Genomic DNA, 23,881 nt, shown 5'->3' on the forward strand with positions numbered 1-23,881 from the left:
GTTCTTAGACAGCCACCTAGTGAGTTTAGCGAGGGATCAACAGCTCCAAGGAAATCCCGTGAATTCTCACAGAGGCTGGAGTTACTCTATAAATACAGCGCTAAAACAGTGCTAAAACATCGCCAAAACTTTGCCGTGAGTGCAGAGGGGCTTTGCCTCAGTCAGGGCAGTAGCAGAGCAGAAGGGTGCTTCAGTTACTGAGCTGTGAGACAAGATTTATCATCCCTCTATGCCTCTTGAAGGTAATGTTTGGGGGAGAGTTCAAGTACTGAAAAACATGTTTAAGTGAATTTCAGAATTTTGTTCAGGACCAAGTATATGTGTATGGTTTTATTTATATACAAACATGTATATATATATATATATACACCTCACCTTTTTCTTACATATCTATTGCTAAATCAAAACATTTCTGCTGACTGAAAACAGGACATGATGGACATCATGCAATATAAAAAAAGGGGCAAAGTTTGGAGGGATAGAGAGATTCATAGAATCATTAATGTTGGAAAAGACCTCTAAGAACACCAAATCCTTCTGTCAGCTCAGCACCACCACCACGTTCACCATTAAACCATGTCATCAAGTGCTGTACCCACAAGTTTTTGAACCCTTCCAGGGATGGTGACTCCAGCAGTGTCCCTGGGGATTGGCACAGAGACCCTGCTCCCTGCTTCATTGCTGGTACGTGTTGGGCCATTTCTGCTAAGCCAAATTTGTCTGTGGATGTGAAATTAGCAGGAAGTCTTCTGAGAAAGAAAAGAAATCTGTGAGCTCAGTTCACCCCAAAACCAGCACTTGCATTTGCTACTTGTGTGTGCTGAATTCCAGCTCTATGAACTGCTTGGCAGCAGGACTTGCTCATCACATCATCTCCTATCCCTGCCTCCCAGAGAGTTTCTGCTTTAGAGTGAAAAATGTCATTGTCTGGGCATCATGGTCCTGGGAAGTTGCCTCAAACCATTCATTCAACTAAAGACAGTGGGCTAGATGATTAGGGATCTCTCGGGGGCTATGATGAGAGAGCCCCTCATCCAGAAATGAAACCCAGCCTTAGATAACAGGCTACATAGCAAAAGACAGTGATTCTTTGGGGAGCAGGTCATTACAGGCCCTGAATGCCCGTCTGGGAACGGAGCATCCAGGTCGGGTTTGACTGTGTGGGGAGCACTTGCAGCTCAGCAGGGTGACAGGCAGGCACGGCTTGACTGTGTCCCTCACGTGGCATTAGAAACACAAGCAGAGTTACCCTGAGCACCTGCTTCAATTTAAAATGGGGAATGTGACCTGAGTCCCCTGGGAGTGTTGGAAAATGTCAGCCAACCCCCAAGCAGTGTCAGGGAAACATTCCTGATAAATACCTGGTGGAGCTGCAGAGTTTCTGGCACTGGGCACTGGGGGGGGTTGTGCTGGCTCATCACTGGCTGGGTCTGCCCCTTGGTGCCTCAAATCTCACCTTTTTTCTTGCCTTCTCTGTCTTTTCCTCTCTCACTGTGCTTTTTGCATCCCCACAAGGTGTTAATTCCTGTCCTCTCTAGTTGCTCAATGCAATCAGTTGCAGCTGCTGCACTGCTGCTCCCTCAGTGTCATCCCTGAGCTGCCCTTAGAACAGACCTGCTCCAGCCTGGATTGGGAAGGGCTGGATCGAACCGTTTCTCAGGTCAACGTGCCAGCACCCACCCAGGGGCTGCATCCTGAGCAGGAGCTGCTTGTGCAGGTGTCCCTCCCTCCCTCTGCAGGTCCCTGTTCATAGTTATGTTGTTTTCCAGATATGAGCCTTACCCACCTAAATTCAAACCCCAACCACCAAAGGGGAAGAGAACCTATTTGGATTGCCTGTCATCTCAATGGAGACACTTGAAGATTGGAAGGAAGGAGGCAGCCAGAGCCCTGAAAGAATTGCAGGATTTTAACCAATCTTTAGGAACAGAGGTAGATTTTCTTGTACACCTACTGCTTGTGTTGCCTCCCCAGCCTGCCACCAAGAAGCCATGCTCGTGCTGACCTCCCTTTTTGCTGCCCTGCTGTCCTGTGCCCTGACAGTGGGCTGGGCAGCAGGGCCAGTGGCTGGACATGGGGTGAGTGGGAGGGAGAAACAGGAGAGTTTTCCTTGGAGAAGCTCGCTCAGATCCTACGGGCCTGTGTTGAGTGTGGGATTTTTTGCCTTGTTTCCTTCACAATGTAAGATGAGGCTTTTAGCTGCAGCATCATTGTAAGACCTCCGGCTTCCTTCCCAGAGCAAGCTGTGATGAGTCCTGATCTCTTCCCAGCCCAGCCAGACTACCTGTTTCCAGGTGTCTGCTTTCACCCGAGAGCTGGTATTGCACTGGTGGCCCTGAAGCTGTCTTACAACCTGAGACTTTGCAAAGTGGCTGTCTCTTCCTCCTAGCATAGAAAATGGCTTGTTTTTCAGGTGCAAATACAACTGCCTGAACCCCCTCGCTTCCCACGAGAGTTGTTGGGATTCAGGGACTCCGTGGACATGCCACACACTCCCCTCGAAGTGGAGAAGGTAAGAGGGAATCTGTCTCACTTGCCCATTGTCAGTGTGGCAAGCAGGGCTGTAGCTCCCAGTCCCACTGGTGGCCCTCAGCATTGGCCACAGAGAGGCCTCACGTCCCTCCAGGCCCATCACAAAGTGCTGCTGGAGCCACTGGTTGCTGGAGAGGCAGTGCAGGACATGTTGTAGGGCTGCCCAAGGACGCTGTGCAGCACCTGCGGAGGGCATTGCTCCCCCTGGAACTCATCAGGTGGTCCATAGGAAATTTTTGCAGGAGCTTTTGCTGTAGCACCTTGAGAAAGCAGCATTTAAATCAGAGAGAGAGGGGAAGAGCCTCAGGAGTCAAATGAGCTGGGCCTTCGCTCAGCTCCAAGAGCTCTCGTTCTGAGTCTCCTCCTACTTTTTAACTGCTTTCTAAAAGCAGTTAAGAAATGCTTTTTAAAGGCAAGTTGTGCATCAGAGAGAATTTCTACTGCCAGGAGACATCCCAGTTCACTGTAATGTAATGTATTAATTAATGTGTTGATCTGTGAGTATGGGAGAAGATTTTCCCCATGGTCCCTCCACTGGTCAGTGGCATGGATGCAGGATGGGATCAGGGTGATTCTGGCTGTGTTTGGGGAATAGGCCCCTCCAGGTACAGCTGCACTTTGCTCCAAGATGCTCTTCTGCATCCATTTCCGTGCTCAACACCTCAATCTCTCCTGTCCTCCAGGCTTTCAGTATCGTGCCAGTGTCAGGTGTGCTGCAGCCGGGAGAGAGCCAGCAGGTCTCCTTCACCTTCTTTGGCCACCTCAACACCATCTGCAATGTCACGGAGCTGTGCCACGTGGAGGGAGGCCTCACCTACGAGGTGGTGGTGACCAGAGAGGCCTCACGTGTCAGCTACTCCCTGAGCTCCCGGGAGATCGACTGTGGCTCTCAGGTACCACACACGTCCCCTGGCACAGCTCCTTCCTTGGGACCACGGCCAGCAGGTTCCTGCCCACCTTGGTCCAGGGCTCCCTTCCCTTCCCAGCCCCTTTGTTGGCTCTGGGGCTTGGAAGTACAACCTTTGAGGGACACATCTGGCATCCAAGCTGGTTTAAAATGGCCATCTCCAAGCCTCTCCAAAATGCTGGGAGTGCCTCTTTTTCAGGGTACCTAAGACTGCCTCCTGGGGCAGGCAGGGTCCCAGTGGGGGTGCTCTGAGGGGTGTGTCCCTGAGATGTCCCTCTGCTCATCCATGCCTAAAGCCTGACCTCCAAGGAAATGCTCTTGTCTAAAGCTCTTGCTTAATCCACACAACAGTCAAGGGAAGAAGTTGGGCTTCCAGTCACTAGATTTGGAGAGACTGTCCCAGAATAATCCCCAGTTCACTCTTGTCCAGCTGAAAGCCTGTCACCAGATGACACAAGGAAAAACGACACGCCACAGCTTTGGTCACGATGAAGAGACTAATTTATTTTCTCTGACTCCAATCTTTTATAGTTCTCAAAAGGTGCCAGTGGATTGGAGGGTGAACGTGCCACCTCTCCAAGGACACTGGACAAACTACCTGTACATCAAATTTCTCCGCCTCTATGAAAGAATGCAAAACAATAGGTTGTTTACAGAAAGTTGTGTGGGAAAGTTCTCTACAAGAATGTAAACTCAGAAGGCTTTAGAAAACTCTTGAAAATCAGGGCAACAAAAGCCCACAGATATTCCCAGCTGCTGGCCCTGTGTTGCCCTGTGTGAGTCCCTTGTTGCATGTATGTTGCTTGCCAATACTTGCATGCCTTTTCTTCTGGAATGCCTCGGTGCTGTCTCTGTTTCTCCTGGCTGTTGGTGACCCCTCAGAGTGCAGAGGGCCTGCGTCCCCTGGTTCATTTATTGCTGGCCCTCCCATGGTTGTTACCAGACCTCTGTGTGCTGCCAGAGCTCCCTGGTCCTCTGCAGGTGCCCTGTGCCTGGGGGTTCCCCAGGTTCCCAAGTGCTCATTTCTCTGTCCCTGCTCCCATGATGTGTCTGCTTCCAAGCCCAGGAGAGAGGAAGGAGATTCCCAACAGCAGGCCTGGGTCTGTAACTTCCTGCTCCTGTGCCTTCTCTCCAGATGTTTAATGAAATTCATCACCACACAGTCACCCTGGCAAACAAAGGCAAGCCTGAATTCAACTGGGTGCTAAAGCCTAGCACTGCCGACCAGCGTCTGCCTGGCGTGTTTCTGGTCAAGCCCACCACTGTAAGTAGCACAAGTGACTGACCCCAGCCCTGTGCCAGGTGGCCCAGGAGAGTGTTAAAGGGAATAAAGAGGGGGTGGGGTGAAAAGGGGGAAAAAAGTCAGAGGGGAAAACCCCAAACCCAGCTCGGACAGAGACAGGGCTGTAAGCAATTTCTGCTGGGGTCAGAGCAGGTCAAACAAGGGCTCTCCTGATCGACTCCCCCTTGCCTGGTGGGTGGCTCTGCTGTCAGAGGCAGACACGGGCGGGAGGCACAAGTGTGCTGGTGGTCACTGTCCTGTCCCGTTGTAAGGGGAGTAGAGGAGAATTCTTTTTGATAGATTTCTCGGACGAAAATAAGGCACAAATGCAGCAAGTATTGTATCTGAAAACTGTTCATTGATAAAGAAAGGGCATGGTCCCGACCAGAGGGGGATAGAAGAGAGAGCAGAGAGAGAAAATGAGAAACGGAGAGAATAAACAGAGAGAACAGGGATAGAGTGTTACTGCTAGAATGCTGGGGTGCTCTGTCGGGTCCTGCTCGGCAGATGGAGCATGTGCAGTTGTCCTAGTGATGGTCATTTGTAACTTTTCAACACATTCAACAGGTTTCCATATCTTCATTGGTTAAATGTTAATACTACATCAACTCTTCACCAACACTGGTATCACAACACAACATTCTCATTAAAAGAACTCTAAACTTTAGCAAAACTTCTTTTACAAAAGTCAGCATTATAGAACACACGGTATTTAACAATTGTGAAAGCCAACACTGTAATATGTTTATCACAAAGGTGAAGTGGTCTGATGGTTTCTTCTAGATGAGAACCTGTCTCCTCAGCCTGTCTGTCCCCTGAGCCATCCCCCATCAAACACTGGTGCATTCCCTCCCTCTTCTCCTGTCCCTGCAGGGCTCCATTGCACGTGGCGAGAAGCAAGTGCTGAAATTCTCTTACATGCCGGGATTACCAGGAGCCTTCAGCAGGACTTACCAGCTTAAAGTGGGTGACCTGGACCCAGAAAATATCTGCCTGAAAGGAGAAGCGTCCTTTCCCATGATCAGGGTGAACCTGCCCTGGAACATCAAAGGTGAGCACAGCCTGTCTGCCCCCAGAAAGGGCCCCTCTGGTTTTGTTCCCTACCATATGCCCATAGGGCAGCTCATGCCAACCTCCACCGAGCCTGGAGGGTTGCAGGACTCCCAGACCAAGTCAAGCCCTCTGGTTGCTTCATGAGTCCTGAGCAGAGGATCCCATGTGGGCTTTGTCCCAGGAACCATCCTGCAGAGCTTGCCAGCACATCTGGCAGGGTCCTGAAGGATGATGGCTAGACTGAAAGGCTTGGGAAAGCTGTAAGAGAGGCTGGCAGGGCTTCTGGCAGGGTTGGATTTGTGTGACATTGCACGGGATGAGATTCAGAGAGGAACAGCAGCATCCAGATTCCATAGATGGCTTGAGGGATTTCTTTCTGGAAGAAACCAGTGTTGGGAGGCGGGGACTTCCCAGCTTAAATGGGACTGGCACTTTGCTCACACTTCTCTTTGTGGATGTTTTCTTCCTTCAGGAAATGAAAAAGATGAGATCACTAAGAGTCAGACCTCGAAGACTCGGAATCCAAAGACTCAGGGCCTGAAGCCCCACATCCCTCGTTCTGGCATTGTAGTAAGAACAGCTGCAGCCTCGTTTAGCACATGCCACCCTCCCCATATCACCTGAGCCCCTGGTAGCCCACAGCAGCTCCCCGGTGCCCTGATGGCACCTGGGACCTCCCTGCCCACCGACAACCTTGTGTCACTCCAGCATTGCCCCTAGGGCTGCCACTCTGCTCATGGTCTCTTCTGGGGCTGCACCAGCTTCCTGGCTACCCTAGGGAGAGGTCCTGAAAGCCATGCTCCAGGGATGGAGTTGATGGTGCTTTCAAGGAGATGCAGGTCATTGCTGGGGAGTTTGTTGGTCCCAACCCAAGCCCTGCCAGATTTACAGACCCAAACAGCGGCTGCCTGATTCTGCCCTGGGGCTGTGCTGGCAGTGCTCATCTCCAAGAGGCACCAGCTTCTTCTGGTTCCCTTTCAAGACAGTTTTTGTCCAAGCTGCCTCGGTACTGGCTGGGGGCAGGCAAGTATCTGGAGCTCTGGAAGGTTCCTGGCTGGTCTGTCTGCCTGGCCAGATCAGCTTTGCTAACAGTGTCTGGGCAGGCAAAGATGCTGGAGTTACTTCCCTGGAGATGAGGTCCTGCCTAAGAGAGCAGGAGGTGTCACAGACACTGAGCAGCCAGACAGGAGGACCCCACACCCCCTCTCAACGAGAGCAGGGTGGGATCCTTTCTCAGGTGCAAGCTGGGCCTTGGGAAGGACCTTTGCTAACCCGCCACTGTCTTCCCTTTCCTCAGTCAAACACTCAGCTGCAGATAGAGATGATGAGGATGCTGATAGAGAAGCCTTCTCTGGAGCTGCAGAAAAAGCTCCCATCCCATCCCCTGAAGAGCAGGTTCCCTGAGAAGGAGATGTGCCAGCGTCTTGTCAAGTGAGTAGGGCCTTCCAGGCCCATCTCCAGGTGCCCCGTGGGGAGCACCCAGCCATGCCCCCTTCTCCTGAGAGCTCCTTGTGTCTGCAGAGCTGGGAATAGCCTGGACTGCAGAAAGGGTCTGGTCCCGGCGGCTGTGACACGCTACATGGGAGTGGCAGAGTGTCCTCCCTTCCCCAGCACCACGCTGAGCTTTGGACTGCTCAGCTCCCCACAGCTGTGGGGTTCTGTCCCTGGAGCTGGGGGAGCCAGTGCAGACCTTCAAGCCCTTCCAGACAGCATAAATTCTGTTCCTGCTGACTAGCTCTGAAAGAGACAACTCCCAGCTGATGTCTTGGTTCCAACTAACAGAACACACTAAACAAAAGGAGAAGGGAACTGCACATGTCAGAAACCCCTTTGAAACCCAAAATCAGATGGTTTGAATCCTGGTGGGGTGGCAGGGCTTATCTAGGTGACTTGGTCCCTCCCTTTGCACCATCATGATGCAGCACAAGCACGGGAGGCTTCAATTCAGGAAGAAGATGCTCTGCAGAACAGATCATGTGATCTGGTTGCAGAGCAATGAAGATTTCCTGTGCAGGCAAACCTTATTCCTAGACCCCAGAGCAATTTCACGCTCAGGCTGTACACCAGGCTAGGCAGTTCCACTGAGACCAGTGGAGGCCCAGTGGACTCACCTATACTGGCTTTTTATGGCAGAGGAGCTGTGGCCAATGTCCATTTTAAACTAATTGTATTTTCTGGTACCATCAGTAGCTGATAAAACCTAGGACCTGCACTCCTCCTGACTTCCCAAAGTCATTGCCAGGTGGTCAGGCCATGGGTTTCATGGGCTTGAGCTGAGATTTTACAGCAGTGAATAAAGAAATAGTCACTGCATTTGTATCCTCTGTCCACTTGGACATGTAGCCATGCTTAAGGACTGTGGTTTAAGGACTGTCCTTACTCCTCCTTGCAGAGTTAACCTGCTCGAGTATGTCCTGGACATGGGCCCTGTCCTTAAGGGTTACACTGAGACACACACTCTGAAGATCACCAACCCTGGGCAGATCTATGTGTCCTTCCAGATCAATGTATCTGTCCTGCGGGACACAGGTAAGCAGTGCTGGAGACACTTCCTGTGGCCTTGAAGGCGGTGTCTCAGACGGATTAGCTGAAGCCACTGAACCTGGGGAGGTTTCTGAGCTTTTTCTTCTCAGTGCCCCTGCTGGGAGCTTTAGAGGCAGAACTCTCCTGGCCAGCCATGCCCAGGGACCTGGTCTGCCTGTGACTGCCCTAATGCTTCTGTGCAGGGGCCAGATGGGCTCATCACCCTGGTCACCTCTCAGCATCTTCTGCCCTTGGCTCCCACGAGCATCAAGTTTCTTTGGGCACTCTGTGGGCTTGTTTTGCCAACCAGTGGGGTCTGCTGTGTTTTGGAAGTGCTTTGTTTGGAGTTCACACTGTCACAGCTCCTGTATTCAGCCTTTATTGAGGAAACAGCCTGTGAGATCCTCAGGTGGATCAAAAGAGGCTTCCATAAGAGGCCTTGAGGCAAGGCTGCGCTTCCATCATACTGTGCTCACTGTGTCTGAGGGGTGTTCAGGAGCACTCTTAAGTTTTTGTCCAGGTCACAGCACGGCGTGGGGCTTTCCCCAGACCTCTCAGCCAGGACACCTGTAAGGCTTTAACGTGCTTATGCACATTTTGTGTTTCGTGTCTATCTCAGCTGCTTTGTGTTCATCTGTTCAAGGTTTCAGTGTGGACCTGAAGCAGATGGAGGACCTGCCCCCCAACCACACCGTGGTGTTTGAAGTGCGCTTTGAAAGTGCCCACCAGCCACAGGGTGACGTGGATGTGCTGCTGCCCATAAAGGTACCACAACTCTTGGGACAGGCAGCAGGCTGGGCACAGCAGCAGATGTCACCTGCACCCTCCACTGAATTCTCTGTCCTTCTCCAGGTGACAAAAGGCCCCACGTATAACATCCACCTCCGTGCCACTGTGTCTGAAATGTCGCTCGACCTCTCCAAGAAGAGACTGCACTTCTCTGACATCCTTGTTGGGCAGTGCCAGGTCGAGACCATCCGACTCTACAACTGGTTCCGAGTAGCCTGCAAATGGTCCATCGAGCGTGTTCCGAAGGTAAAGCACAGGCGATGTTGAACACGTAACTTCTTGGTTGGGTTTTCTTTGTGACTCTTGCCCTTTCTGGTCCTGTGGCTGCCTGAGCACTTGGGTCTACAGCGTGTTTGAGGAAGCTTATGAGGGTCTGGATTAAGGCTGGTTTGCCTGGACCTGTTCCATTAGCTGATGCTTTGCTTTTCTGCCATCTTCACCCATTCCTCCTCCTCTGACAACAGTAGTTCCCTATCTGCTTGCCCTGTCTACAGGGCTTCCCTCCAGCTCTGGGCTTTGGGGCCACACTTGGTTTGGCTGTGGGTGTTCTCAGCACCATAGCAGTGTCTCAGAGCACGAGGAGACCTCACACAATTGGTTTCTGTGCCCAGAACAATCACCTCAAATACATGACACCAGCCGTACGTCAGAAGCGGCAGGCGCTGGAGGATGAGCCCTGTCCCTTTGAAGTGACGCCCTCCAAAGGAACCCTTGGTGCAGGAAAGTGGCAGAACTTGCAAATCCAGTTTACACCCAAGGCGGAGGTGAGATTGGCAGGTGTCAGCCCAGGAAGCCTGTCTGGCTATCTGGAAATGAGGGCCTGAGAGTGTGGTGCAGAGGTGCAGAGGTGGTATGAGCTCTGCCTTCACAGGGAGCTTTCTGCAAGCCCCGTACTCTGCGTGGCTCAGTTCAGCACACAGAGCACTCCCATGAGATGTGCTTGAAATGCCTGCAGGGAGCTTGTACAGAGAGCACCAGGGCTCTGAGGCTGCCCCTCAGCACATGGGGGGGATGTGTCCAGCTCCCCTCAGCCTTCCCCTTGCCTGGCTGTGTTTGCAGCTGCAACACTCGGTGCAGAGCAGCTGCCCACTCACAGAGGATAATCCTGGAATGGCCAGTCTGGGCTCATCCTGCTGCAGGACTGACAGACAAAACAGCCACCACACACCTTCCTGGGCATGGCAGGACAGTCTCCTATAGTGGTGTGCTGCCAGCAGTCCCTGGGGCTCTGGCCTGCCTGCACATTGCCATGCAGCTGGAGATTCAACTTAAAGGATGGAGCATTCCCAAAAGTAGTTTACCTGTGGCCGCTGGGTCTCGGAAACTGGCAGTGTGTACCAGCATGGACACAAGTGCTTCTGTGCCCACAAACAGTCCCAGGGATCTTTTAATTGCTCAAGAGATGTAACCATCTTCTGTCTGGCTTTGACCAGAGCCGAGCACTAAGCAGAGAAGATGAGCCTTATTTCTAGCCAGCGAGAGCTCATTTGCCTCTCTCCTGGAGCTGGTGTTTGCCTGATGCAGCAGTGCCAGGACTGTGTCTGGACACTGTAACCCCGAGGGCCCTTCCCATGAGCGTTGCACTCCTGCGTGACCAGGTGAAAACACCTGACAGTCCATCGTACATCCATCTGCTACCAAATACCCAGTTACAGTGCACACCAGGATTCATCCCAGTTACTCAGACCCAGACTACTACAGATGCTGTAGTCCCTAGCAGAAGTAAATATCTGGTTTCCATTCACCTTGGAGGGACTGATAACACCCTGACCTTGGGGCAAGCATTGTGGTATTTGGGGTCCTGTCACCTGGGACTTCATGGATGTGTTTTCTGCACTTTCCTCTTTTCAGAGCTCTTACAGGAATGAGCTGAAGCTTAACATTTGTGGGAGCAGCAGTCACTTAAAGCTGCACCTCTCAGGAGAAGGTCTGGAGCCACGGTTGGAGTTCAGCCCCCCAGCACTAAAGATGGGATGGGTGCTGGTGGACAGTGATGGGCTGGAGGCCACAGTGGTGGTGAAGAACCCATGCAACTTCCCCATTGAGTTTTACTCCCTGGATTTTGATGAGCAGTACCTTGAGGAGGAGAAGGTGAGAAGGCAGATCTGGTCCCCACGTGCATGCTGCCCAAGCTTCACAGCACTGCAGCATTCCCAGGCTTGTGCCAGGGAGATGGAGGCAATCCCCAGGGCAAAGCCAACTCTGCTGACATGCTGTGGAAGGACCTAAACTAAAGAGTTCATGTTGTTGGGAGGAAGGGAGGAGACAGAAAATGGGTTTGTTGAGTCTGTGTGATGAAAGGCAAGAAAAGGAATCTTGCATATGGCTTCTCTTCCCTACACACACAGATCCTGCGGATGGCAGTGGGGTCCGAGTATCAAAAGTGGTTTTTTATGCCTCCACGTGCCGTGGGTGAGATGCTGCCCCCAGAGGTGCTGGAGGACCATGAAGCACAGAGGAGGCCGAAGGCTCAACAGGCAGAGCTGAAGGCCATGGCAGAGGCCAAGGCCAGGGCTGAGGCTGAAGCCAAGGCCATGGGCAAGGCAGCACCAGGTCAGAAAAACAGTGAGGGTTTGGCGGTGTCTGTTTTGACTGTGGTCACAGCTGGGACTCCAACCCATACACCCTGAACTCTCTGTCACCTTGCTCTCCAGGGCAAGCCCATGCTTTTAGCAGCTGCCTGTTCCCCAGCTTGGTGGAGGAACTCTTGGCTGAAGGGCTGTGGCATCCTCTACCAACCCTGAGTGTAGACAAAGCAAGCTCCTATCTGCCTGCTATAGACTGGGGAAATAATCAGGATATTCCCTTGTGTCCCTTAGCCACAAAGACTAGGACTGGAGCAGTTCCTCAGCCAGCAGGACTAGGTCTAATATCACTGTCTCTTTTATATTTGCACCTTCCTAGCAACAAAAGAACAAGCTCATCTTGCTTTCACCAAGTCTCCTTTCCTGGGATCTGAGGAGATGGGGAGGATGGTGAGGATCAAATGTAGGCAGGAGGCTGACTTTTCCCCCTGGTTTGCACTGCAGCACATCACAGGACTCTCACATTCTGTCCTGAGTCCATGCTGAAAGTGACTGGCAGTCCTATCTCTCGGGCTGTCATGCGCCACCTGGGCATTGACCCGTCTTCAGAGAGGCATGAAGCGCAGCAGCACAGAGGGATTGTTGTCATCCTCCATGGGCCACCCTGGACAGGTATGTCAGCTGCATCCCAGGGCTGCAGGGAGAGGGGCAAGCAGGAGGAACGCATCCTGGTGGGCCATGGTGCTTAAGGCAAACTCCTCAGCTGAACAGGACATGGAGATGATCCTCTTGGCTCTAGACTTCAGAGCTTGTACCCACGCTGCAGCTGCCTCCCCCATGGCCTCCCCTGGAGGGACACTTGCTGTCCCACTGCCCTTTTAACTTTGAAATCTTGTTGGAGATTTTTCCAGGGCCTGTAGTCCCTGTAGTGCCTCCTGTGCCAGTATCACCAAGCAGTCCCCCCTCTCTCTCTCAGGAAAGACAGAGATAGCAGCGGGCCTGTGTCAGTATTATGATGCTGCTTACGTGTCCATTGACACCGTGGTGAAAGAGGCCATGGCCAACGATGGGAGCCCAGCAGGGCTCTGTGCCCGGGAGCTCTGCACCAAGGCTGCCATGGAGACAAAAGACAAAGACAAAGGTAATGCTGGCAAGGACCCAGAGCCAGTGCTTGAGAAACCCACCATGACTATCCACTTCTGCTTACTCAGAGCAGCAGTTTTTCAGTCCTTGGGTCTCTTAGGGGAACATGGCTGAAGTGCATCACTGGCTAGCCTAACAAAACAAAAAAAGGAAATCAATTGGAAGGGCTCAGTCAGAGGTTCTTTTAGAGCCCCCTTTGCTGCCATTCTGGGCACATGTTTGTTTTTCTAGGGGTGGTGAAGCACACCTGTCTCCTTCCCAAATATTTTATATTTCCTCAAAGCTGAATTGAGCTTGCTCCTCATGCACAAGGAAAAAGCCTTCTGAAGTGGCTCATTAAGCACAAGAGGACTGACTATGAGTGTAACCTCGCAAACGAGAGGAAGGGAAGGACAGCCTCCCAGAGGAATTTCCAATGAGAGACATGCTCCAGATGAGCTCTTTTCTCCAGAGATTTACCTATGCCCACTGTCAGGTTACACAGCTCCTGCATGTTGGGCTGTTCTCTATGTGAGACTGGAGACTTCTACGAAACTTCCTGGGCAGTTGGTACCCTGAGCTCTGCAGGGTGAGGCCAGACCTGGCTCGGTGCAGGGGGAAGTTTTGCATTGCTCAGTTTTGAACCTGGCTGGGTTGGGAGCTGGTGGAAGGGAGAAGAGTCTGGGTCCCAGCTGGGCTTTTCCCACAGGAGGATTTAGCTTCAGTGGAGACAGGTGATGCAAGTGGGGCAGGGCTGCAGGTCTCCACATGAGAATGCAGGATGGGTGCAGTTTATGGCAACAATGCTCCTGGAGGACGAATCTTTGGCTCGATCCGCAGGGGAACTGCTGTGCGAGCAGCGTCGCCTGCGTGCACAGTTGTTAGGAGGGACACAGCGCTGGCTTTAAAATCAAATATGGGATGGTGTGCTTTACCTGCTGGTAAGAGAAGAAGGGAAGGAGCTGCTTCTGGGAAACAGTGCTCCCAGTGCCCAGCAGACTGGGGAAAAGTGCCACGTTCCTTCCCAAGGTTGTGCCCATTGCAGTGAAAGGTGCCTGCTTGCTTTGCAAAGCCCCTCTGAACCATCTGTCCCCTGTGCAGGTGAAAAGTCTCCGACCAAGAATAAAGAAGCCTCTGGGGAAAAGATCAACAAGAAGGATGCCAAAGGCAAGACCCCTTCAGCACAAAAGAAGAAGGAGCCAGGCAGCAAACTCGACAAAAAGGACACCAAGGTAAACATGATCTGCCCTGGTTGATGTCTGGGACCTTTGCATTGTCTTTGAGATGGGCAGGGGCTGCTTACAGTGGAGGCTCTGTGCCAGCCAGGGCCTGGTATGTGGGTCCATAGTGCCGTGACTTGGGCTGGGAATGTGCTCTGGCAGACAGCTCCACTGGCTCTCAATGGTTTGCTGGCAAAGTGCAGTCCTGGCTAGTGTGGCTGCAGGCAGTGAGCAAAGTGCTGGGAGGCTGCACTGGGGGCTTGCAAGCTTGGGTGTCTGCTGCCCAAGGCATGGGCCCTCCAGGACCATCCCCTGGAGCCCGCAGCCTGCACTGCAGGGTTGTTCTAGTTTCCACCAGGGAGGAGCCCCAGCTCCAAGCCCAGCAGTGGGAGTTGTTCAGGGCTTTCCACCGTGGTTTCTTTTCCTTACAATGGTTCACATTGCAGTTCACAGTTTCCACTGCTCCTGCGCCACAGCAGCTGAACATCAGCAGCAGTCATGGGGAAGAGCTGAACTGCTTGAGCTGTGTGCTGCCCGAGGACCTGCTGGTGGACATCCTCAGTGAGAGGCTGAAGGTGTGTGGGGTGGGGGAAAAGGAGACATTCCTGCTCCGGAGAGACAGCACTGGGGTACAACTCGGAGAGGAGGAGGAGGAGGAGGTCTGTATGTGCTGCTGGAGGATCTTGGACTGTGTGCAGGGAGCCCTGGGGCAAGTTGCAGCTGACCTTAGTTGGCAGAGCCTAAGGACAGATCCAAGCTGCTCTTGGAACAAGGATAGCTGGTGACATCTGGGTTTACGGTGCAGCTGCGAGCCCCCTGCGTGCAATGGCTGACTTGCTCTTCCCTTTATTCACAGTGTAAAGACTGCTACAAGGGAGTGGTCTTTGATGGCTTGGAAAGCCTCTTTGCAAGCAGCCTGGAATCTTCTCTTCTGTGTGTACTCAAAGCTGTCAAAAATCGTCGTCACATCTTCATATTGAACCTGCATCAGGATTATGCTTCTTGGAAAGCCAGGGTTGAAGCTGAAAGAAAGAGGAAGGAAGCTGAAAGAGAGAAGAAAGGTGAGATATCTCCATCCCTCTCAAATCTTCTTTCTCAAGCCCTCAACCTTATCTCTGTGTATCTGGGTTTGCAGCAGAGCTTGTAAGAAATGTTTTTATTAATCTTTCCACCTTCTGCCTCAGTGTAACCAGCACTCCTCTCAGAGTTGCAGGAGATCGGAGGTTTTAAGACTCACCTTAATGTCTGACATAAAAGCTTGGGCACAAGTGCAAGCTACTGTAGCTCAGTGACAAACAACTCTCCTCAGCCTTGTTGCACTTAAGCCAGGCAAAGCCCAGGACCTCACTGCCTGGCCATAGTTTGGGGGATTGTCTGAATTTTGGAGCAGGGATATGAGCTCCCCAATATCTCCTGATATGACAGGCTGGGTCAGGAAAGGCTGTGAATCCTTGCAGCTGACCCAGAGCACCCAGGTCTGTTTGCAGTCACTCATGGTTTCTCCTCTGGTTTGTGATAAAGAACTGCAGTGGGAAAAAGCTATTGAGAGGAAGAGAAAACTTTTATTGCAAATGACTGAGGATGAGTATGACGCCCTCCCTGAGGAGAAGAAAGCAAAAGTGGATAAAATATTCCTGGAATGGACGCGCATACGGAGGAAGAGGTGAGTAAGCCTTCCATGGGTTACTGCTCTTCCGTGGGTCATTGTCCCTGGAGGGCTTCCCTGCTCCAAGGACTCTGAGCTCAGAGGTGTTGGATAGCAAAGGCCAGAAGCAACACAGGGATGGCCACTCTTAGCTCCCTGGCTCCCAAGAGAAGAAGGACCTTCTTCTGTTGAGAAGAAGTTCCTTCTTCTCTATTTTAGTGGTGAGCCCTCCTGGCTTAGATGCTGCCTGCAGGGACCTGGGCTCTGGGCTTGCCTTGGCACTGCCTGTAGAAGTGTCTTTAAGTCCATGATGTCGATTGGCACCTTCTTCATCATCTCCCTTCACCAAAACAGTGGGATTGTGGTATGGGCAGGTGTGGGGCACAGACCAAACCTTGGTTTGGATCCTGGTCCTGCCACAGATGAAGTCCTTGCAATGCCGATCTGCCAGGGTTCTCCTTATGGTGGGACACCACCCATAAAAGCTCACGTCCTTCAGGCTCCCCTTCAGCTGCAGCAGTAGGCAAGCACAGGAGAAGCTCTGCTCCAGCAAGGCAGCCCAGCTCAGGCAAAGTGTGCAGCTGGGAGGGGAGGCTGCTTGAAGCAAGCCTGTGTATCAGGACTTCCTTCAGCCCAGGCTGAAGTTGGTTTCATGGAGAGGAGACGGAGGGGGCTGCTTCAAATAGCTTCCATGGCAGACAGCACTAGTTTGCCTCAGTCACAGCAGGTTCCAGCAGGAAATCTGGCTGACAAGAGCCTGTCTTGCAGGAGAGGAGTTTCTGCAGCCTTTGCTTTCTGACTGATAGGATTGGTCTCATTAAGGAGCAGGCGATGCCCAGGGAGAAGGGGGCTGAATGAGCTGAGTAAGAATTGTAGGAGGGATAAGCAGACGTTAGCAATTTGTGATCTGCTTTAAACTGGGAAATCAAAGAGGCAAAGGGCATTTTCAGGCATCAGCGCAGAGAGCTGGTGGATCAGCCTTTGGCAGTGGGCTGGAGGTGTCTGGCTGTGCCTTAAGAGGGAGGTTGCACAGTCAAGACCTTATGATGGCAAGGCTTAGGTTTGGCTGGTCCTGGAGGTCCCCTTCCACCAATCCCCTCACTTGGGATGTTCCCAACCTCTGTGGGTTGAGGAAAATTCAGGGAAATGGTCTCACGGTTCTGCCTGGCCTCAGGGTCAAGGAATGAAGTGCAGGGCCAGCGAGGGCTAGTGAGCCCGAGTGTCTGGTGGTGACTCTCAGTCATGTTTTCTATTTTGTTTGCTGAAGGCAACTGAAGCAGCTGGCTCAAAAGCTTGAGGAGGAGGCAAAAGCCTTAGAGGAGGAAGAGAGGCAGAAGGAGGAAGAGAAGCGGAAGAAGGAAAAGAAGGGTGTCTCTGTGGGGAAGCAACCTCCAAAACCAGAGAAGGGGAAAACCAAATCCCCAGAGAGGAAGGAAACCAAATCCCCAGAGAGGAAGGAAACCAAATCCCCAGAGAGGGAGGAAACCAAACCCCCAGAGAAGAAGGAAACCAAAATCCCAGAGAAGTGGAAATACAAAGCCCCGAGGATGAGCAAAATCATAATCCCAGAGAAGGGGGAACCAAAGGCCCCAAAGAAGGGGGAAACCAAAATCCCAGAGGACCTATCTGAGATGGAGAATTTGATCCTGAGGTTTCAGATCTATGAGTCATCACAGCAGAACGTTGCAGAGCTTTCCTCCTACTGGGACAGGGTTCAGGGTACCATGCAGTTACCTGTGATCCCAAAGGAAAACAAGTCCCAGTCTTCATCTGTAAAGAAAGGTCAGAAGACCAATAAGCCTCAGGAGAAGGTGAAGAAGCCTGAACAAAAAAGTGGAGACCAAAGGAGTCTTCAGTCATCTCAGCTGGAGATGCAAAGCGAAGTTGCAGAGGGGGCAGTCAGAGACGAGCATGTCGGGGTGCCGTGCCTGGACATCCAGGTCTCAGATCCGAAGGCCACGATCAGGGAGATCCTGAGGGATGGGACACTGCCAACGGAAGACGAGGTAACACCCTGCGAGGCTCAGATCTTGAGCTTGTCGTGGTCTTGGGCCCTGGAGCATTGTGTGATAATGGCACAGAGCCTTGTCCAGGTCCCTGATGATGTTCCACAATGACTCTGTATCATCTGTGTGGATGGGGAAGTTATCACCATCCCTCAGATGGGCAGGAAGTGGGAGTGCTCTGTGTACAAGTATCCCATCTGTTCAGAGTTTCCCAGCCTGGAAGTCATAAACGGCCCCAGGACAGGGCAGCTCACAGCCGTTGTTTTCTTCAGCTGAGTCACTTGGGAGGTTTCTCTCCCAGTCCTGCTTGTAGCTCTTGACTCTGCTCTGGAGCTTGCTCACCCCACTGGGCATAACAAAGCACTTGTACTTCATGTAAATTAAAAACCCCGTTGTCAGAAGCTCAGTGCCTTTAAAGAAGGAGTTGTGAGGATGAAGGTGATAGAAGTATAAGCAGGGTTTTCTCTTCTGTTTTAGGTGCTGCAACATGTGGGACTGCATCCCGACAGGCCTCCCCTCCCCCCTGCTGCTGTGCTCTCCACAGTCGAGTACCCAGAGGAGCGGCTGGCCTCTGCAGAGCGCGTGGAGCCCTTCACCATTGTGGCACCGGGAGGTGCTGCTGTGGAAGACAGTCTGGTGGGTGCTCCAGTGGTGCCAGGGCAGGGACCAGGCTAGATGGGGACATGGGGGACAGGTTGGATGGAAAAGGATCATGGTGGAGAGGTAGTGAAGATGTGATGGGGCCCTGTGTCTGCAGGTCTCCTTTCTGTCAGGGATGGGACAAAAGAGACAGCTCTGCTGGAGACAGAGCAGTTCTGTAAGACAAGAGGGGAAAAAAATCACTTAAAACCATCAACTTCCTTTGAGGAGAGGGTCTGAGTGAGGGGGAGTGTCCTAGGCAAAACAAACACCAACAAGGAAGACCAAGTCCATGGGCAGGTGGACTTATTTATTTATTCTCTCTTCCATTGGTGAACAAACCCCCAGTTTGCTTTCCAGGATAGGGATGTCTCAGGGCTCACCTCTCCCTCCCTTTTCTCTCTCCCCTTAGGCCAAGGCCCCTGATGTGAAGGGCAGTTCTGCCGAGGGCCAACCAAAGACAGGTAAAGCAGCCAGCAGAGACAGCTCTGCAAAGGAGAAGCAGATCTCCACACGGAGAACAGAAAGTCCCCGGGATTCCTCTGCAACAAGATCCAAAAGTACACTGGAAAGTGCCTCAGTCCCCACAGAATTCCTCAGGTGAGCTGCACGGGAGGAGGCGATGCCTCTCCTTCTTGGTCCTCTTGCCAAACAAGGTCCATCATCCCCAGCTCCACAGCGACCCCGTGCCAGTGCCTCCGTGGGATGGCGAGTGCACCCTCCTTGTTTCGTTTGCTCCTCAGCAGCGTCTGTAAGCCTCTTCTTTAATTGCCAGGCTGAAACGGTACCGGTGGATAGTGCCTGCCCACGGTGAGGTGGAACTGAAGGTCCAGTTCTCCGCCAAAAAGCCAGGGAAGTTTGAGCAGACACTGAGGTTTGAGCTCGTGCAGACAAAGCGCCAGTACGAGCTGCCCTGCCGTGGCACCGGCCTGTACCCCAGCATCAGCCAGAACCCATGGTAAGGCTGGCCCCTGGCAGCCTCCCACACCACAGCTGCCCCTGAACCACAGCCAGGGCTGCCCCTTGGGGCTTCTGGCCTGGGCAGATCGTGCTGCCTGAGGTCACCCAGCACCTCCTCCTGTGCTGGGAGCTGGGAAGGCAGATGTTACCTCAGCCTGCAGGAAGGGTTATGGCTTTCTGACTACATTTCCTACTTGGAGCATCTCATAGCTCCTCCTTCCCCACTTTCCTGCCCAGGGTGGTGTTTCCACAGTGGAGGGAGACCATGGAGGAAGATGAAATCATCTTCAAGGAATATGTTGAGAGCACAAAGCAATTCCACTTTGGGCCGCTGCTGTGTGGGAAATCAAGAGACTGGTATTTGCTCCCTGCTGGGCCTTGTACTTTTCTGGGCACACCTGGAGAGACAGGCTGTCCTGGTGGCACAACCCAGGGCAGTCCCCGGCAGAGTCCTGGGAGACACATGGGTTTGAAGGACCACAGATGTGTGAACCTAAGCAGATATAGGCAAATGAGCCTTGGCGGAGCTGCTCTGCCTGCCCAGTGGGTGCCTTGGTGGCCGCCTTGGTGGCCAGAGCCGCATGCTGCTGCCAGTCCAAAGGTGACTTGGGGGACAACTGTTGTGTCCCCCCACATGTCAGCTTCAACCCATAGGAAATGAACTTTAGGGGGGTTTTGAAGTGCTTTGAGCTCTGCAGGTAGCCTGATCGAGCAATTATTCTGTAGATGGTTTTGTAAACCTTTCATTAATCTGTAATTATTAATAAGATTTTATGGTTGACCTGCCAGTGGGTGTCGGGGGGAACGTACAGCAAGAATTAAATTTTCCTGTAATGACATTGCATCTTCACTGCTGGATAAAGTCTGCCTAAACACGTTGCCATTGAAGCTATTGTGTACTTCTACTTTTACTGTCGCTTTAAAAAAAAAAAAAATTAAAAGTTCACATTAAGTTCTTGTCTCCATGGGAGTTCTGGAGGGCTAGGTCTACTTTGACACCCCAAGGAAATGAAATTGAAATAGTTTAAGAAAACAGACAATCTTTAGCCAAGTTGATGGATGGTCTGGGATTTCTGTTTGCCTCTTTAACCCTTGCACTCCAAAGTCATTTCCACACCTGAGAGAAGGGTCATTTGTTATCTTTTTGCATTCCTCTTGGGAATTGATGCTTTATATTTCTTTCTCAGACTTTGAGCTAACCCGTGAAATCCAAAGCAGTTTCATGACTTTTATGAAAGAGATTAGCTAAACTCTTTTTCCAAAAGCCTTTCTTTATACCCTGCAGGGAAGGCACCCCAAGGAAGAAGGGAAAAGAACTCATGTGCCTGGTGTACTGTTATTTTTCTAGGCACCTTTGAATTTACGTTGTATTAAAAACTCTTGAAGTGGCCTGAGCATCATCAGGCTTGTGGGCTGGAGGCACCAAGTCTAGGGGAAGGCATCAGAGTAAAGCAAGGATGAGCACACGCCCATGCCCCTGACTGGGATCCATTTCCCTCCCTTGTTTGTTAGAGCAGGGTCTTCCAGCACCACTTCCTCGGGTGCACAGGGTGCTCTCCTCGGTGTGTGGCAAAGGCAACAGTCTGCTCTGCAGCCTTTTCCCCTTTTCTGGACAGGTACAAGGCCCAGAACTGTCCCGGCAACTCGGAGAATATAACCATCCTCAACAACTCCCCCATGGACGTAGAGGTCCAGTTCTCCTTTGAGAATGATGGGAAAGCAGAGACGTTCCTTTTGGACCCTCCCAGCATGGCACTGAAACCAAAGGAGAAGCAGGTAGAAGGGCAGGCAGGGCAGGCGCCGCGGAAGTGCCCAGGGGCTGCTCCTCCTGCTCACACCCAGAGCTCTTTGATTTCTTCCTGTGGGGCTGGGTCCAGGAGCTGACCATTTGGGCATACCCCACTTCCCCTGGCTTCCTGGAAGACAAACTCATCTGCAGCATTGGGAAGAACCCAGACCCAGTGGTCTTCAGCCTGTGCTGCCATGGGGTGCACGTGAAGCTGGAGGTCAGCCCCCTGGAGCTGTCTTTTGGCAAGCTGCTTCTGCATAGGTCAGTCATCCCACAAGCACTCCAGAACTTGTGACAAAGAGAAAACGTTTGACTCTGGTTTCCAGGGCACGGATGGAGCTGCTCCAAGTTGCATTCAGTGACGAGGCTGGTGTGAGCATCCAGCAGCTGATGCCAAGTGCCTTCCTGTCTCTGCAGGACTGACAGCAGGACCTTGGTCCTGAGAAACGACAACCTGCTGCCCATGGCCTGGCAGCTCAATGGGCTGGATGACCTTGCTGAGGACTTCTCCTTGTCCCAAGATAAAGGCACCATTGATCCCCGCTCAGAGTTTGAAGTGACAGTGCATTTCAAGGCCAGGCAGATTGGCAGCATTAAGAAGACCCTCCGACTAGAGGTGAGAGGGACTGTGAGCAGCCGTGTGCTCCTAGGGACAGGGTCAGGAAGAGCTGCACCTGACAGACACAAGGGTGCTGTGATCCCAACTTCTGCCTCTACACAGCGTTTGCCAGAACGTGCAGTGCATCCACATCCCCCCAGATAACCAGACACTGCATCCTGAGCCTGTACCACAACCACCTTGTCCCTGTGAATGGTTGAAGGTTGTTGTCTGGTTGTACAGACTGCAGTGTGATCTCTACATTCCTCCTGGACTTTGTCTGAAGCTCTTGCATAGTGCAACAAACTCTCCCTGTGGGATTTTGTTCCCCATGGTTTAGGGGCTGCATTTCAGAGAGGGGGCTAGGTGATTGGAGAGGGTTGTCAATGCCACCTGCTCTGAGACACCTCACACTTCTTGTGCTTGTTCTTACACCCCTGTGCCTCCCAAGGATGCTTTAGCAGCAGCATTCCCTGCTGTAGGAGTGCAGAGTTGGGCTGATAGGGTTTTTTACTGCAGGAGAATCCCACTGGGGCAGCCCATGAGAGGAACGGGTTAGCAAAGCTTGGGAGTCCGCCAATGCTTGTGAAGCCAGGGAGGCCACAGGGGAAGCAGCCAGCAGAGACAAGGACTTTCAGGCTGCCTACCAAAAGAATAATCTGAACAGTGTTTGTTTCTTGCTGTCTCAGGTTTCAGATACAGAAAATGTCCTGGGGATTGTTCAGGCTGAAAACATCAAAATCTCTGCAAAGGTCTATGAGGTTTCTCTGAGCATTGACATGCCCAAAGGTCAGTGGATGCCTCCCAAACAAAGCAGTCCAGGTGCACTGCATTACCTTGGGAGGTGGGTGACCAAAGCACTGGGATGGGATGGGATGGGATGGGATGGGATGGGATGGGATGGGATGGGATACAAGGATGGCATGGATACATGCCACAAAGCCCGTACCCTGCAACCTGCATGAAAAAAAGCATTGTCAGGGAACTGACAGCCTTAAGTCTCTCCCCTCTGAACTTTGAAGTGTGCAGCTTCATGTGCAGATTGGATTTGGGGGCTTTGAAATAACAGTGATGTGAACAGGCAGTTGGCAACGCCCACAGGCTCAGCACAGCATATAAAGTAATTGGATTTGTGCTTGGAAGCGAGGAAATGGGAGCCGAGCTCCTTAGCTACTAAGCCTGCAGATATTTTGAGTGAGAAGAGAAAGGGCAGACAAGTAGCTGGAAAACACTTCCAAGAATGGAAACTTGCTGGAAAGGGTTTTGTGCCGAGACCTCCATGTAGCTTGTGGCCTGTTGTATTCTGCAGCAGCTCACAAATACCGTGTTTGACCTCGCTCTGTGGCTTTTCTGCAGGTTCAGATGGAAGCTTGGAATTTGGAACCATTAATGTCCTGGATAATGTGAAGAAAGTCCTGAGGCTAAAGAACAAAGGGGTATACAACATTGAGTACAGGTGAGTCCAGCTGCCAGGTAGTGAGCATTTCCTTGGGTTCCCAGGCCTGCATTCTCCCTCTGTCAATGGCTAGAATCTGTTTCCATGCTATTTTCCATATCATGGTAAATACAAAACCTGGGCTCTCTAATCTCAATTATTCTACCAGAGAATCCAGCCCCAAACCAGCAGTTCTTCACAGCTCAGCTGCACTGACTTTCTTGGATGGTCACCTCCTTTATCTTTCTGAGACTCTGTAAAGAAGTGAATGAAAAATTTCAATGTCAAGGTTTCTTGCAGTAACATTGTGATTGTCTGCACTCTCTGTCAAGATCCAGGATTCCCTGAGCAGAGCTGGATTCTCCCTTTTTTTTTCTGGTCCTATGCACCCATATTTTTAACTGCAGAGATCTCCATTCCTTCTCTTTCTCCCCAGTTTCACGCTGAAGGGTGCAGGTCGCGGGATGCGAAACGTGGCATCCTACTTCGCTGTTGAGCCTCAGTCAGGCATGCTGACTGCCTCCCAGCCTGGTGTGAATATTGAGATACTCTTCCACCCCACAAGTGAAATCCTCCTCAAGAACAAGCCCATCCTGTACTGCCAGGTGAGCTGCCTGGGCCAGGCTGTGTTATCACACGGTGTTTTGGGAGCGTAAACAGGACAGGTGTCTAACGGACACCTTTAACTGGAGAATCCTCTCTCCTACTTACACAAACAAAGTCTTTCAAAACCATTTGGGAGGCTTCCTAAGTGGAGCTGAGAATCTGATTCTGGAGGAGGTGCTTAAACAGGGAGGGCTACACTGGAGGCCTGGGGTGGAGGCTGGGGACTGGGGTAGAGGCTGGCCTCTTTGCT

General features: G+C 52.0%; 1 protein-coding gene across 1 annotated transcript in view; it reads left to right on the top strand.

Moving 5' to 3' along the window:
• The first annotated feature begins 2,478 nt into the window (after positions 1-2,478).
• The window catches only part of LOC128813016 (hydrocephalus-inducing protein homolog), a 32,324-nt gene continuing 10,921 nt past the window's right edge, over positions 2,479-23,881 (top strand). The window contains exons 1-30 of the mRNA XM_053987759.1: positions 2,479-2,512; positions 3,216-3,425; positions 4,575-4,703; positions 5,595-5,772; positions 6,247-6,344; positions 7,072-7,205; positions 8,167-8,303; positions 8,941-9,062; positions 9,150-9,332; positions 9,698-9,850; positions 10,938-11,177; positions 11,435-11,639; positions 12,116-12,283; positions 12,588-12,752; positions 13,835-13,965; positions 14,400-14,528; positions 14,810-15,014; positions 15,493-15,616; positions 15,818-15,962; positions 16,984-17,604; positions 18,082-18,240; positions 18,656-18,843; positions 19,019-19,201; positions 19,441-19,560; positions 20,820-20,979; positions 21,081-21,253; positions 21,410-21,608; positions 22,280-22,379; positions 22,947-23,046; positions 23,462-23,630. Of these exons, the coding sequence (XP_053843734.1) occupies positions 2,483-2,512; positions 3,216-3,425; positions 4,575-4,703; positions 5,595-5,772; positions 6,247-6,344; positions 7,072-7,205; positions 8,167-8,303; positions 8,941-9,062; positions 9,150-9,332; positions 9,698-9,850; positions 10,938-11,177; positions 11,435-11,639; positions 12,116-12,283; positions 12,588-12,752; positions 13,835-13,965; positions 14,400-14,528; positions 14,810-15,014; positions 15,493-15,616; positions 15,818-15,962; positions 16,984-17,604; positions 18,082-18,240; positions 18,656-18,843; positions 19,019-19,201; positions 19,441-19,560; positions 20,820-20,979; positions 21,081-21,253; positions 21,410-21,608; positions 22,280-22,379; positions 22,947-23,046; positions 23,462-23,630 (5,058 nt within the window). The 5' untranslated portion in view covers positions 2,479-2,482. The remainder of the gene's footprint in view (positions 2,513-3,215; positions 3,426-4,574; positions 4,704-5,594; positions 5,773-6,246; positions 6,345-7,071; positions 7,206-8,166; positions 8,304-8,940; positions 9,063-9,149; positions 9,333-9,697; positions 9,851-10,937; positions 11,178-11,434; positions 11,640-12,115; positions 12,284-12,587; positions 12,753-13,834; positions 13,966-14,399; positions 14,529-14,809; positions 15,015-15,492; positions 15,617-15,817; positions 15,963-16,983; positions 17,605-18,081; positions 18,241-18,655; positions 18,844-19,018; positions 19,202-19,440; positions 19,561-20,819; positions 20,980-21,080; positions 21,254-21,409; positions 21,609-22,279; positions 22,380-22,946; positions 23,047-23,461; positions 23,631-23,881) is intronic.

The sequence above is a fragment of the Vidua macroura genome, chromosome 11 (assembly GCF_024509145.1).
Source record: "Vidua macroura isolate BioBank_ID:100142 chromosome 11, ASM2450914v1, whole genome shotgun sequence".
Lineage (NCBI taxonomy): Eukaryota > Metazoa > Chordata > Aves > Passeriformes > Viduidae > Vidua > Vidua macroura.